At 43.8% G+C, this 12,794-nt stretch overlaps 1 protein-coding gene across 2 annotated transcripts in view; it reads left to right on the top strand.

Moving 5' to 3' along the window:
• BBS4 (Bardet-Biedl syndrome 4) overlaps positions 1 to 12,794 on the top strand; it is a 44,762-nt gene that overhangs the window by 25,649 nt on the left and 6,319 nt on the right. For both annotated transcript variants that reach the window (XM_076348597.1, XM_076348596.1), the window contains 8 exons: positions 344 to 416; positions 2,285 to 2,338; positions 4,165 to 4,292; positions 6,105 to 6,159; positions 7,665 to 7,733; positions 8,992 to 9,144; positions 9,274 to 9,445; positions 9,925 to 9,994. In XM_076348597.1, coding sequence (XP_076204712.1) covers positions 344 to 416; positions 2,285 to 2,338; positions 4,165 to 4,292; positions 6,105 to 6,159; positions 7,665 to 7,733; positions 8,992 to 9,144; positions 9,274 to 9,445; positions 9,925 to 9,994 — 774 coding nt within the window. The remainder of the gene's footprint in view (positions 1 to 343; positions 417 to 2,284; positions 2,339 to 4,164; positions 4,293 to 6,104; positions 6,160 to 7,664; positions 7,734 to 8,991; positions 9,145 to 9,273; positions 9,446 to 9,924; positions 9,995 to 12,794) is intronic.

Here is a 12,794-nt window from a genome sequence, read left to right as displayed (position 1 = left end):
TGTGTAAACTTGCCCTACAGACCCCTTTCTGTCTCTGAGTGTCCGGTTAGATCACCTGTCTTTTTCCTCTGAGACAAAGGCAGACTGCAGAGCCTGTGAATTCATTCCTTGCATCTCCAGTAACGTCAGGGAGCGCCTCAGCATCTCGCAGGATTGACGACCTTGGCCTGAAAGGGAGCAGTGCTCAGATTGTAATATTGCTGAGATTGTAAATTTCTCAGGGCTTCTCACGCAGGTCTCTGGAGAGCTAGCAAATAGCGTCATTTCTCACTGGCAAAGGTGATAGTGGTTGCACAGCAGAGTTTCAGAGCAAGAAAAAATAAAAATTGAAATGCTTTCGCAGGTTTCTTTTGGGGAAGCACAAGGCAGCCATTGAAGTGTACAACGAAGCGGCTAAACTCGATGAAAAGGACTGGGTAAGTGTTTCAGTGAGTTGCAGGTTATTGTAGTATGCAGATGGTTCTGCAGTTTTATGAAGACAGCTGCAAACTTGTTCCAAGCAGAGGTGAGCTCACGCTGCCTGCAGTCTGAGCAGACGAGGAGCTGCAGGGCTGAGAGGCGTTGCCTTTTAGCACAGGCTCACGAGCACGGATGAGCCTCTGCAGCGTCTGGTTTGGATCACAGGAGCAAGGCAGCATTTCTCCCTGCAAAATCCCCCACCTTGTCTTGGGGCACAGAGAATCAAGCAACATGTTTGAGCTTTGCAAAGTATCAGTATTAACATAGCCGTATATAGTACAAAGAGCTAAATTACATTAAGGGAAATATGGGAAGTAGCTCCCTGTTTGGAAACCCTCAGTTATCATTAAAACTTGCTTGAATAATTGGGAATGTTTTTGTAATGTAAAACACCATTGAAAAAGATTACACTCAAACTCGCTGAAAGGGTTACCTGTTACCTACCAAGCATTACCTATTTTGGCCAAACGTAGGCTGATAGCTACAGGAGCAATAATTAAATTAGCTCTTCTATGTAAGAAGATGAAAAGTGAAGGAAGAGCATTGCAAAGGGAAATGCGTGACAGTGGGTGAGAAGAGAGAGGATGTGGCTTGCAGTTAGCCGTGGGCAGCCTTCTGCAGGTGACTGTTTTGCCTGCGGAAGTGTTGTTTCTAAGGTAGACTTGCTACATGTGATCTAATTCCCTAAGACATCAGGCACTTGCTGACTTTAGCCGTACTTTTGGTGCTCAGTATGTCTAAAATTCAGGCTTGATACAAGGATACGTTTGGTATTATTCAAATTATCCTGTGCCAGACAACTCGGAAACCTTTTAAACTGTGGGTCTTCTTTCAAGTCTGCATTCCCTTAGCTAACCAAGCTACGCGCAGTATGTGCTTAGCATGACTATAACCCTATTTACAACCACAGCAGGCAGACTTCAGTGGGTATTTTGATTAGTTATATCCCATACCTGGCTCAGCACTGGAAGTAGAGCCAGCCTGTGCTCTTCCCTTGTGCTGTCTCATTCTGCAAGTTGCAGTAACCAGGAGTTACTGGTTCATTACTGTTCTCCACAGTTGGAGAGACTGTGGAGGAAAATATCATTCTAAGAGGGTTAATGGGGAAATAAGAGAGTTTCCTCTTAAAGGTCAAGGCTGTCTAAACTGAAACCAGAATAGAAACGAGGAATTAGTGGACCTTGCTTTTCAGCTCCCCAAGGTGTGCCAGGGTGGGGAATGTGGCAAGTAGCTTGTCTGTTAAACTATTGGTGATGAATTAGAGGCATGATTGTTCCCTACAGTGTCACTGGAGTGTTTAGGATCCCTAAGTGATCTTCCTACTCTGTTGCAAAATTGTTTAAGATGTCAGAGGGATATCAGCCCTTCTGGCGCTTGACTTCTATTTTGGAAAGGTAGGCATGTCTTCAAATTTTGTCCAGCTGGGTGCAGCATTGTGCGTATCCTAATGACTGTACAGCTAGATTGAGAGCCACCCAGAAGGGCAACTTACCTAGCTTCAGAGATCTCCCTGGGAACTAAGTCACATCTCAGTGAAGAAACCAGTCTTTGCTCCTTGTTCTCCAAAAAGACCATTCACATTTCTGTGTTTTTTGTCTCGGTGGCCTGTAGTCTTTTGTGTACAATCACACTTAAGCTCAGTAGGTTCCTGAAGCAACTTGAATTTATAGGTTTACTTGATCTACAAAGCCAGAAGGGTGTGGGCAGGCACAGGGGTCTCCCCATCCAGGTCAGTGATGACTCTTGTCCCTGGCAGATTATGTAGCATGTATCTCAAACCTCATGCTGATTTGGTTTTGTTTGTGGTTGGGTTTTTTTCATACAGGAGATCAGCCACAACCTGGGTGTGTGCTACATGTACCTGAAACACTTCAACAAGGTAATGCAAATGCTCGTCTTATCTACCTGACAAATGGGAAGCAGGTTCCCAGAAATTTCACTTCCTTTGGTAGTTTGAAGTGGATCGCTTGCAGTGATAGGTGTCAAGGAAATGTTGCTTCAGCGTTTGTTTTTGGGATCAAAATTTTTTGAGCTGTCTCTGTTTTCATTTGCATGTTGAATTACTTTGAGTCAGCTGCAAGTTAGTGAAGTTGGATAAGAGTGAAACTGAGGTTAGCCTTGTTGCTGGCCAGGAGCCTTTTTCTGAACTTTTTCAGACAGTATTTCTGTTTTAAAAAGGGATGTTTGAGAAACCTCGAAGAGCCGCCTCAAACTAGAGAGAAAACCAGCTGTGCTCCAACAAGAGCTGCTTCTGTTTCCAAGCCTTTTAAAACCAGAGCCATAAACATTGCTGGTTTTGTGAGGAGCAGCAGTCCATAGAGCATGCCAGTTCCATCTTCTTGAAGAAAGAGAAGTGTGATGGTAATGACCCAAACCGTTTCCCCAGCATACAGCTCAAACTGCTGCACCCCGTGCGGAGAGCTTCTGAAGGAAAACTTCCTGCCCCTTGGGTCTGGCAGGATTCAGAGAGAAGAGTTACGAGGTTTGTTTGCTGGAAGTGCAGCAGGCACCTTTTTTCCTCCATGGAAAGGATTTGCTCAGGTGTCTGAAGCTCCTTTTGCACCAAGCCTGGAGCAAAAGTCACAAAAGAGTATAGTTGCAGTGTGGGCAGCACTAACTTTATTAGCTTTGTAGCTAATAAAGAACTTCTTGGAAGCTTGAAACGGAGTTTTGTTCCCAGGTCTGAGCATGCTGTTCCCAGCTCCTCACTTAACCCTCCCCTAGGTGCTCGTGGTGAGCACTGAGCTGCCTCTGATCCTGTGGGGTTACTTTGTAAGGGAAAAACCAGCATGTGGAAGACTTTTGTTCCCAGCTTGGACTAACTGCTCCCTGCTGCTCTTTCTGGTGGAGTGCTGTGGTCCTTGCAGCGAACCCCTGCTGCGTTCCCTGTTCAAGGCATCGCTGTAAAGCAAGCAGCTCTGGAGTACAGGTTCATACTTGGGCTTTGTTGTCCGCAGTAGTGCCTTCCAAGCTGGAACCTGCTGACTTCTCAGCTTTTCCATAAGTCTGAGATGTATTGGTCACCCTGGGCAGCAATACTTCCATGAGGACGTCTAAAGTATAACGAAGCCCTCGGGGATGACTGTCTCTTCAGTAGTTGGTGGTGACAAATATCCTGTATTGCAGAATTCTGTTCTGTGTCAGCATTTCTCTTTCTGATATATCACATGTTCAGAGACAGCAAACATACTTTGCTGTCCTGCTGGCTAGGCCTGAGGAAGTAAGAGGAAGACATGCTTCAAAGCGTCTTCTGTTGGAGGGGATCGGTGTGTGCCTGACAAGAGCTGATTCACTCCTCTTGTTTACTTGGCAATCCGTGCTCATTGCCGGAATAATCATTTTAGCGAAGAATAAGCTGTAATGTACCTGTTAACCTAACAAATCGGGAGATTCCCTCAAACCAAACAAATTCAAATACAGGAACAGGCCCGTGCTCCTCTCCTCCTTGGGAGGTCGTTGCCTCTTGGCTTGGCTTGAAGCATGCCACGTTGCCTTTTTCTGTCCGTAAAAGCACATGGCTCCTGATGCAGAACTCGTTTCAACAATTAGCTGGGCTGGGTTTTGCTAGCAGGGTTCTCCGAGCTCAGGGGGTGTTAGCTGTTCCCTTTTGCTAGCTGCTGGCGATTGCTCTTGGGCTGTTGCTTCACTGAGGTCTCTGTAATCACTTTTTTTTTTTTTTTTTAATCTCTGTGGTTGTGTGTTTAGGCACGAGACCAGCTAAACAATGCCCTGGAGCTCAACAGACATGATCTGACTTACATGATGCTGGGGAAAATTCACCTATTGGAGGGGGAGACGGATAAAGCCATTGAAGTCTATAAGAAAGCCATAGAGTAAGAATATATCCTTTTTTCTATCTGCCCATGTCCCATCCTATGCCAGGAGAAATTTGATTGGTGTCCCAGATCTGAATTGAGGACATGATTAAAAAGCTAATGGTAATTATAGTGTCTCTGTGCAAAGCTGGCACTTTCAAGCTCTTCAGCTGTCTCTGCTCTCAGCTGTAGTCCTCCTCCTGCTGACAATGTGTCAGGGAAGAAGGTAGCTGTTTGAAGGTCTGCCAAAAAAAAGTGGAAAAACAAATGGACAGAGATGCCTGGGAGCAAACCTAACCAAAACTGACTTCATATATCCCAAAGGTTTATCTACCAGAGAAGATCTAACCTCGGGTGTCTCTCTAACCCTGATCGTCTGTCAAAAATCCGTTGCTGGGTTCCACATACTGTTTTCACTTGAAGTGATTTGTGTTTGAAAGCGTGTGAGTAGGCAGACTAGAGATGGGTTGGTGCACGGTGACTTTCTCCCACCCCGTCACTGTTTCTCAGTACCAATCTATCTTGCTTTAGGGCATTCCTGAGCATCTGATTTACCAATGCTTTTAAAATGTGTTTTTGTAATGGAGGCAAGCACTAAAGAAAATCAGGAGCGTGTCGGAAGCCACTGGAGGATCTACATTTTGTACCGGCTCTTTTCACATACCATTTCCTTACACGTCTGCTTTTGGCTGCTGTCTGACAGTATATTGGGTTGGGTAGACATTTGGACTAATCTAGAATGTTTATTACATACATAATCCTTGCTAAGCATCATACCAGGTTTATATATCTTATCGCAGTGCTCCCCTGCCCTCCCTTCTTCCTCACTCCTGGTTTTTTTTTTCTTTTATTTTTTTATTCTCATCTGCCTATTACATTTTGCCTGCTGTTACCAGCTCCAGGATAGTCTGTCGTTGCTCTGTGTTTATATACCACCAGGCACAGGCGGCTTTGTTCTGGTTGAGATTTAAAGGTGCCTATGTGATTGTACATACTAGATTTCTTAAGTCTTGATAGCAGGGACTTCTGCTATCAAGGTGAGTGAGGCCACAAACGCAGTGTCTCTTTCTGCTTTTTCTTTTTTTGTTATTTTCATCCTATTTGTTTCTTCAAAAGCTGCTGGGAATGGGGATGCTTTTAAAAGGGTTCACAACATTGCTGTGTGAACCCCAGACTGGCAGTGAAGGTTTGAGAGTTGCATACAGTAATTGAAAGCCCTTGGGACGTATTTTTTCAAGCTTCTCTGTGCTGAATGGAGCCAGGGATACATGAACAGGTAGTGCCTGTCTGAGCACTCTGGTCTGTGGGTTGCAGTGTAGCACAAAGCCGTGGTGAGCAGTTCACAGCTGGTCTGTGAAACCAGGTTTGTAATCTTTTTATAGAGTGAATTAAAAGTCCGATGATGAGTGTGTGTAGGATCTGTCAGAAATGCTGAGGATTGCCTGTCCTACATGGCCCAAGAGGCTTGGGATGGATTTAGAGCGTGGTTTATGGAGATGATGGAAAAGCCCATTTTGTATTTCCAGGTCACTGATGCAAACTCACTTTGAAGCTTAACAAAACCACATTATTTTATTATGCATCCAGATCTATTTCACTGAGCTATGTTGACTTCTCATTTATATCTAGCAGACATTTTGAAAGCTTAGGTGTAATATTGTTCAAAGGAAGTCCCCATGATGGCAATTGTTCTAATATTTGCATTTAATAATAACAGTTAATTTCCTGGAGTGATAGTAGGATAATGTAGCATCGTAATTCCATGTTCTGTTTTTACCTTGTTCTAGAAGGGCTAATAAACAACGCAGCTCTCTGGCTTTTGTATTACAGGTTTTCTCCAGAAAACACAGACCTCCTTACAACACTGGGGTTACTTTACTTGCAGGTACTGAAGACTGTTAGCTATTCCATGAACTTAATTATTTTCAAAATGACCAAGGTTTGGTTTTTCATAGAGTTAATTTCTATCCACCTTCCTACGACTTGCACACGTTTCTCTAAAGACTGCATTTAACGTGACAGAGCTTGCTTTTCCGTATCTTCTTTTTTCCTTTTGCTGCTAAAAGCAAGTTGATTTCCTGGACCTGAGCCAGAGCAGGAATTCTGTTTTGGCAACTGCCCTAATTCTTTTATAAATCCTCCAAGTACAACAAAACATGACTAGTCATTACCTTGCTTCTGGAGCAGGATTCTGTTATTCTCCTACAAAAGCAGCCATGAAATTGCTAGTGTTAATGCACCATAGAAGAAAATCGGAATCGATTTAAATAACAAAGGCATGCTTATCACTTGGGTCTGTAAAATGTATGGGAAGGACCATCTGATTATTCCAAAAATAAGCTTCCCAAAGAGTGAACAAGCGAGGAAGAATAGGCAGTAGTGCCCGAAAGGATTGATGGGCTAGAAAACCTGCACTGAGTGCTGATTCGGAAAGATCCTTAAGCATTTCCCTAATTGTTTAGATGCTCGAGAATAAAATGTAGATCTTGAAAAAAATTGCCTTGCTCTAGAGATAGGGAAATTCAATAGGAGCCTTGGATGTCTTAAGTGGGTAAGTGTGAATTTAGAAGGGAGCATGACCTGGGAAGGGGGATCTGTAAGATAGAAGTAGTGTGAGTATAACATTCGCCCTGTGAATTTAGACCCCAGGTCTCTGTGCTGTGATTCATTTGTTCAGTTTGTCACGTCTCTAGATCCGTACTCACCTTCAGGAGTTTTAAAGATGCTTCTACAGCTTTCCCACTTGCTATTAATTACAGAAGACGCTGGAGTCTGATGCATCGGTATAATTGCTGGAGTGACAGATGGGCTTCTCATCAATTTTTGTGACCAAAAAAGGACACCAGTGTCCAGAATTTTATCCTGTTTGGACCGGTACAATTCTGGCATAACTCAGTTGAAAACAAAGGATTTAAGGGATTCTAAGCAGTTGTGCTTATATATGGACACAGTCATGCCCACTAACCCTTGCAGTCCATTAGAAGGCAAGGGGAGACTTCTCATGAAAAGAGTGCCCTGGGGAGTGAGGAAGTTGTGGTGAGGGAATCGAGGATGTGCAGAGTAGCAATTTGTAGCCTCTTTTCTGGAAGAGAGGAAGGAGCAGAGGAGTATCAACCCGGAGCTCGTTCCTGTAAGAAAAGTCAGAGCAGAAACTATATGGAAAACTTTGTTTTGGTCAGAACAGTGAATCCAGCCCAGCAAAATAAATTTTTAGAATCTGTTTTGTAATTTATCAAACAAGAACGTGTGTGTAATGGGAGGACTGTAAAATTCACTTTTCTGAATATTTGTTTTAACTGAACCAGAAATTCTAGTGCCCCAAAAGCATGCGTTCTCCTTCTTAACCCCCTTATTCCTCAATTTCTGATGCTTATTCACTTCTTTTCCCAGCTTGGGGATTACCAGAAGGCTTTTGAACACCTTGGAAATGCGCTTACTTACGACCCAGGCAACTACAAGGTATCATGACGAGTGGAAATGAACCAGCTGAATGATGATGAGACACCTCTTAAAGCTAATTCCAGTATCAGAGCTTTGCCATCTATATCCAGGGTCTTAACCTGGAGAGGCTGAAAAGGATCATGCCCAGAAAGCTTTCTCTGAAATACATTTCTGGGACCTCTCCCTGGGTAGGGAGTGGGATGTGTGTGGAGGTAGGGAAAGGGGAGGAGGTAGAATACGGGATGTTAAATTGATCCCTTTGGTTTTTAATCTGAAGTCGCAAACAAATGAAAACAAATGGAATTTACTTTGCAAGGAAAATGTTCTAGACATTGTTTCAAAAATCTCAAGAGCTGTTCCTTGGTCCCTGTGACTCCTAGGCACGGAGCACAGATACAAGTGATATTCCATTGTATTATTCTCCCATCTGCTAATAACTCTGTGCTTCCAACTATTGCATACAAATGTGACTTTTCCTTGGCTCTGGTCTGGAAGGCCTAGCTTGGCATCTAGGTTTCATTCCTGACTCTGAAACTGCTTCTCTTTTTAGCCATGTTACTTCGTTTCTCTCTGCCTCTTCTTCCTTCTGTACGATGTTAACGACGTAGAGTATTGAAATGTGGGGTTGACAAATGATATATGAATGCAAGCCAAATGTTATTGTGAAAACACCTTTACACTTACAAATTTTACTTGTCACTGTGAAATATCGTAAAAGACTTAACTAGTGTGGTTTAAATATAGTGTGTTGCAATCACTCGCTTTTTTTTCCCCGTGCATATTTCCATTAATTTGCAGTATCAAGCAGTCAGTGTGAACTAGGCTAGCTTTGCTGCCTAAGCCTTGCTTGCGTATGTTTTACTCTCCGGTTAGCTTGCACCAGAACTATTTCTATCTGTGCTTGTTGGTAAAAAGAAACCGTTAGTGCATAGATCTCCTCAGAGACTCAGGCTCTAGGAGATACTACTGTCATTCCAAAACATACCCTAAACACTTGTCACGTTGCAATATTTCCAAGACAGTTATGATCGAGATGGTGCAGGAAGAAGCGGACTCGAGTCCCTTCTTTACCCTGTCTTCTGCTGTATGTTGGGAGATTCTAGAGCCCCCATCTGCTCCCCACTGTTGGTCTTGGCAGGCCCTAGAAGAAAACACCTGAAACAGTTAAATGGTTGCTCTTGAGATGGCTTTAGTTTATTAATTTTTTCCTGTTGTCTTCTTGCTATATTTGGGAAAACGCAGTTCCTCAGCTGATCACTCTTGTCTTCTCTCAAAGGCTACCTTGGCGGCTGGCAGCATGATGCAGGCCCATGGAGATTTTGACGTTGCCCTCTCCAAATACAGGGTGGTAGCCAGCACTGTGCCTGAAAGCCCCCCGCTGTGGAACAACATTGGGATGTGCTTCTTTGGGAAGAAGAAATATGTAGCAGTAAGCATCTGGTTTCTTTTCTTTTTTCATCTGTAGCTGACCATGCAAGAACAAGATTCCTCCTGTGGCAGAGACAGGAGGTCTGTTCTGGGTGGGCTGTGTTACAGCACATTCATTCCTTTTTTGAAGGCTATCAGCTGCCTGAAGCGAGCAAACTACTTGGCTCCCTTTGACTGGAAGATCTTGTACAATTTGGGGTTAGTCCACCTCACGATGCAGCAGTACGCATCTGCTTTCCACTTCCTCAGCGCTGCCATCAACTTCCAGCCCAAGATGGGAGAGCTGTATATGCTCCTTGCAGGTATGCAGCGCTCCGTTATCCAGCTTCAGTGGATATCCAGCCTAGGGGATGCAACGTTATAGAGACGGAAAGTTTGGGCTGAAGTAAACAAATATTGGATAAAGACTGTGCTAAGAAGCTGTTCCCCAGTAGGTCACTGACAGGTATAAAGTCTGAATAGTCTGTTCTCTCTCTGTGGTGAATAGGAAGGTTAAATTGCAGTCAGATCCAGGTTAAACATTAGAAAAGACTTTCTACATGTAAGAGTTTGGGTTTGGGCTGCCTAAGGAGTGGGTGTGGATTTCCAGCAGTGGACATTTTTTGGATCAAGCGAGACAAATATTTGTCAGAGGTGATATTAGTAGGGTTAATCCTGGCAGCAGTCCAGACAACCCTGCTAGCACCTATTTATGTTACGATGTGATGACATTTAGAATTGTCCTAAAAATGAAGTCCTTGTGAGGCATCAGCTTGTGTGTGTACATTTTGCTTTGGTACAGTTGCTCTGACAAACCTTGAAGACATTGAGAACGCAAAACGTTCCTATGAGCAAGCTGTGGCACTGGACAAGTAAGTCTTAATCATAGCTGTCAGTTGTTTGATCGCGTTGCTTTGCCTCCCTCACCTGGTTTCCTTTGCATGCTTTGTCCCTCTGTCTACTTTGACCCTAAATGGTTTGCGATAGGGAAATGTTTTTACTCCTGCAGCTGTGCAAGTCACTGTTTTAAAACCACCTTTTTTTTTTTTTTTTTTTTTAAATTCAGGTCAGCTCTGAAAAATGAAAAGGAAATTTTGTTTCAGTCCAGCCCAAAGCTGGTTTTTATTTTGCTGTTTGGTTAGTGAGTCAGTGGTGATAACTTTGGATATTCCAGGCCACCTTCCAGAGAATATTTTTGCACAGCAGAGCAGATTTGATAGAAAACCAGTCATCCCAGAATATTTTGTAACCCAGAGTTTGAGCCCTGTGCAGAGCAATGAGAGGCTTGGGATAAAGCCTGTTCTGAATTGGGCAGAGGGAAGATTTTAGCTGGGAGAATGTGGGCAAGAAGCTAGTATGAAGCATATAAAAGGGCAGTAGCGTAGCCCTTTCTCCTCCATTGTGTTAACAATGTCTGTGTTTGCAATCTGGCTCTTAAAATCAGAGCGCTTGGTTTCAGAAATGTTAAAATGAACCTTGCAGTATTTCATCGTTTCAATCAGAAAACCAAATTTGTCTCAAATTTATGAATAGTTTTGGCTCCCTGGCTCTGCTGTTCTTTACCTTTCTTTTTTACTTTTCAGATTTTAACTGGTAGGTGATTAGATGGTGATTCTTCTCCGCAATTTACTGTGAATATTTGCATACTTAGAGCAGCCAGCACAGCGCCCTTGAGCCCAGGAGTCTGTATGCTGGCGGCAGGGCTGCGGCAAAAACACTCTTTCCGTCTGCAGTGGCCGCCACAAGGTGTCATGAGAAGATGCTGGTCCCTTTTCCTCTGTCCTCTCTAACCTGGCTGGTTACTGGCCAGGCTTAATTTTGGGGATTCTGGAAGTTCCTAAACCCATTATGAAGGGCAGCAGGTTTCAAAAAATAGTGTTTGACACTGTAGTGCAGTTCTCTTTGCAAGAGGTGCTGCAAACGCGCTCAGATGTTTGCTGGGAATTACATGGCTTGCACGCGTGCCAGAGCTCTTGAATCAGTTAGCCCTGCACAGCCAGCACACATCTGGCACTCAAGTTCTTCATCCTTATGCATCGACAGAATTACAAAGCAGGTTTAAATATTACTTCTACATCTGTTTCAAACGTGAGTAGGTCTGTGCAACCTCCTCAGAGGAACCGAACCTGTGCAAACCATAGTCAAAGATTTATAAATGTATTGCTGTGCGAGAGCGTTTCGCAATTATGCATCGGTCATTCCTACCAACATCACTGACTAAGTCCAGTCGGCTCCTTTGCCTGGCTTTCCTAATCAGCCTTCCATGCCTAGCAAGGCAGTACAGGACCTTAAAGATTGCTCGGGCTGCTTAGTCATGAATTGGCGTGCTTTGATCAAAGAGAAGGAATAGAAATTTAGCTCTACAACTTTGCCTAAATATTTGGCACTGCTGTAATGCTACAGCTATATAGTCTTACTGGGAAAATAAAACCTCATCAAAGCAAAAATGAATGCCAACTGCCAGAGACTGCTGGGAGGAATATCCAGACTTTGTTAGGCTTGTTCAGCTGACATGCCGTGTATTTTAGACAGTTATTGTGTGGCTGAATCCATGTCCCCACAGGCTTGCTTTGCTGGCGTATTATGAACTGTTTGGCTAGGAGGAAGATAGCCGTGTTTGTTTCCATTGCCATAAATACTTTTATAGCAGCGCTGTGACATTTGGCCTGGGTGCCATGCTGGGGTCTGGAATGGAAAGCATCTTGGAAAAATCTTTAAAAAAGGTGTTTCTTCTTAGTACTGGTTCTAGCTCATAGCTGTCCTTTCTTTCTGTGGTTATTTAGCTATTGATTTTTTTCTAACTGTCATATTGCTTCTCAGCTCTTGAAGGCGAATTAGCTTGATAAGACTCAATTAATTTTAAAACTGGCTGTTCCCAGATCTGTCTGATCTCTATTTTCAGGGTTTTGTTGTGTGGGTTTGGTTTTTTTGTATTTTCTTTTCTGGCTTCCCCCCCCCCCCACCCCAAGGAGATGGGGCTTTGATATTTATTTTTTTCACGCATTACTTCCTTTGCTTTGGCAAAGACAGCGAGGAGGGGTTTTTTTTGTGGCAGAATCAGTGTTCCAGTTTCTCAGTTAAAGGAAAACCAATGGTTATAAATGCTATCAGATTTCTCCTAATAGTCTTCTTTCTTGAAGCGCTGTCATATAACTTACCAAGGATGGATAGTCATGGCCTGCAGATGACACTTTCTATTTATTGAACGGTGTTAGCAGAAGCCTTCCCTTCTGCACTTTTCACAAAGGATGCTCTCTCTGTCTTGGCCCCCCAGGCATGGGTGCTGGAGTCGTCGGATGGCTCCAGCCATCCCTGCCAAACTCCAGGAGAGGGCACCAATCCCTCGCTCACATTTATTGAGCAAACTGTACAAAGCATCCCTCGCTGACCTGCGTGCAGCGATACATGCATGCGGCTCCTCTGCAGTGAGCTGCGGTCAGACAGTGCTCTTCCATGCACCCCTCGATAGCACATCCCCTGTTCTGGCCAAAGGCAACCTCTGCTCTTCCAGGTCTCATCCTGCAGCCTGGGTGAGCCGAGGGGCCGGTGCCCCTCTTGCGTTTCATTTCTTTGTCAGATAATACACATGCATTTTGCTTCTCCAAAAGAAGGGTGAAATTCAGACTGCTAAAGAATGGACAGAACAGTTTGTCGAGTGTGGCTTGTCAGGCA

Source organism: Aptenodytes patagonicus, chromosome 10 (assembly GCF_965638725.1).
Source record: "Aptenodytes patagonicus chromosome 10, bAptPat1.pri.cur, whole genome shotgun sequence".
In the NCBI taxonomy this organism is placed as follows: Eukaryota; Metazoa; Chordata; class Aves; order Sphenisciformes; family Spheniscidae; genus Aptenodytes; species Aptenodytes patagonicus.
This window is presented reverse-complemented; position numbering and strand designations above follow the sequence as displayed.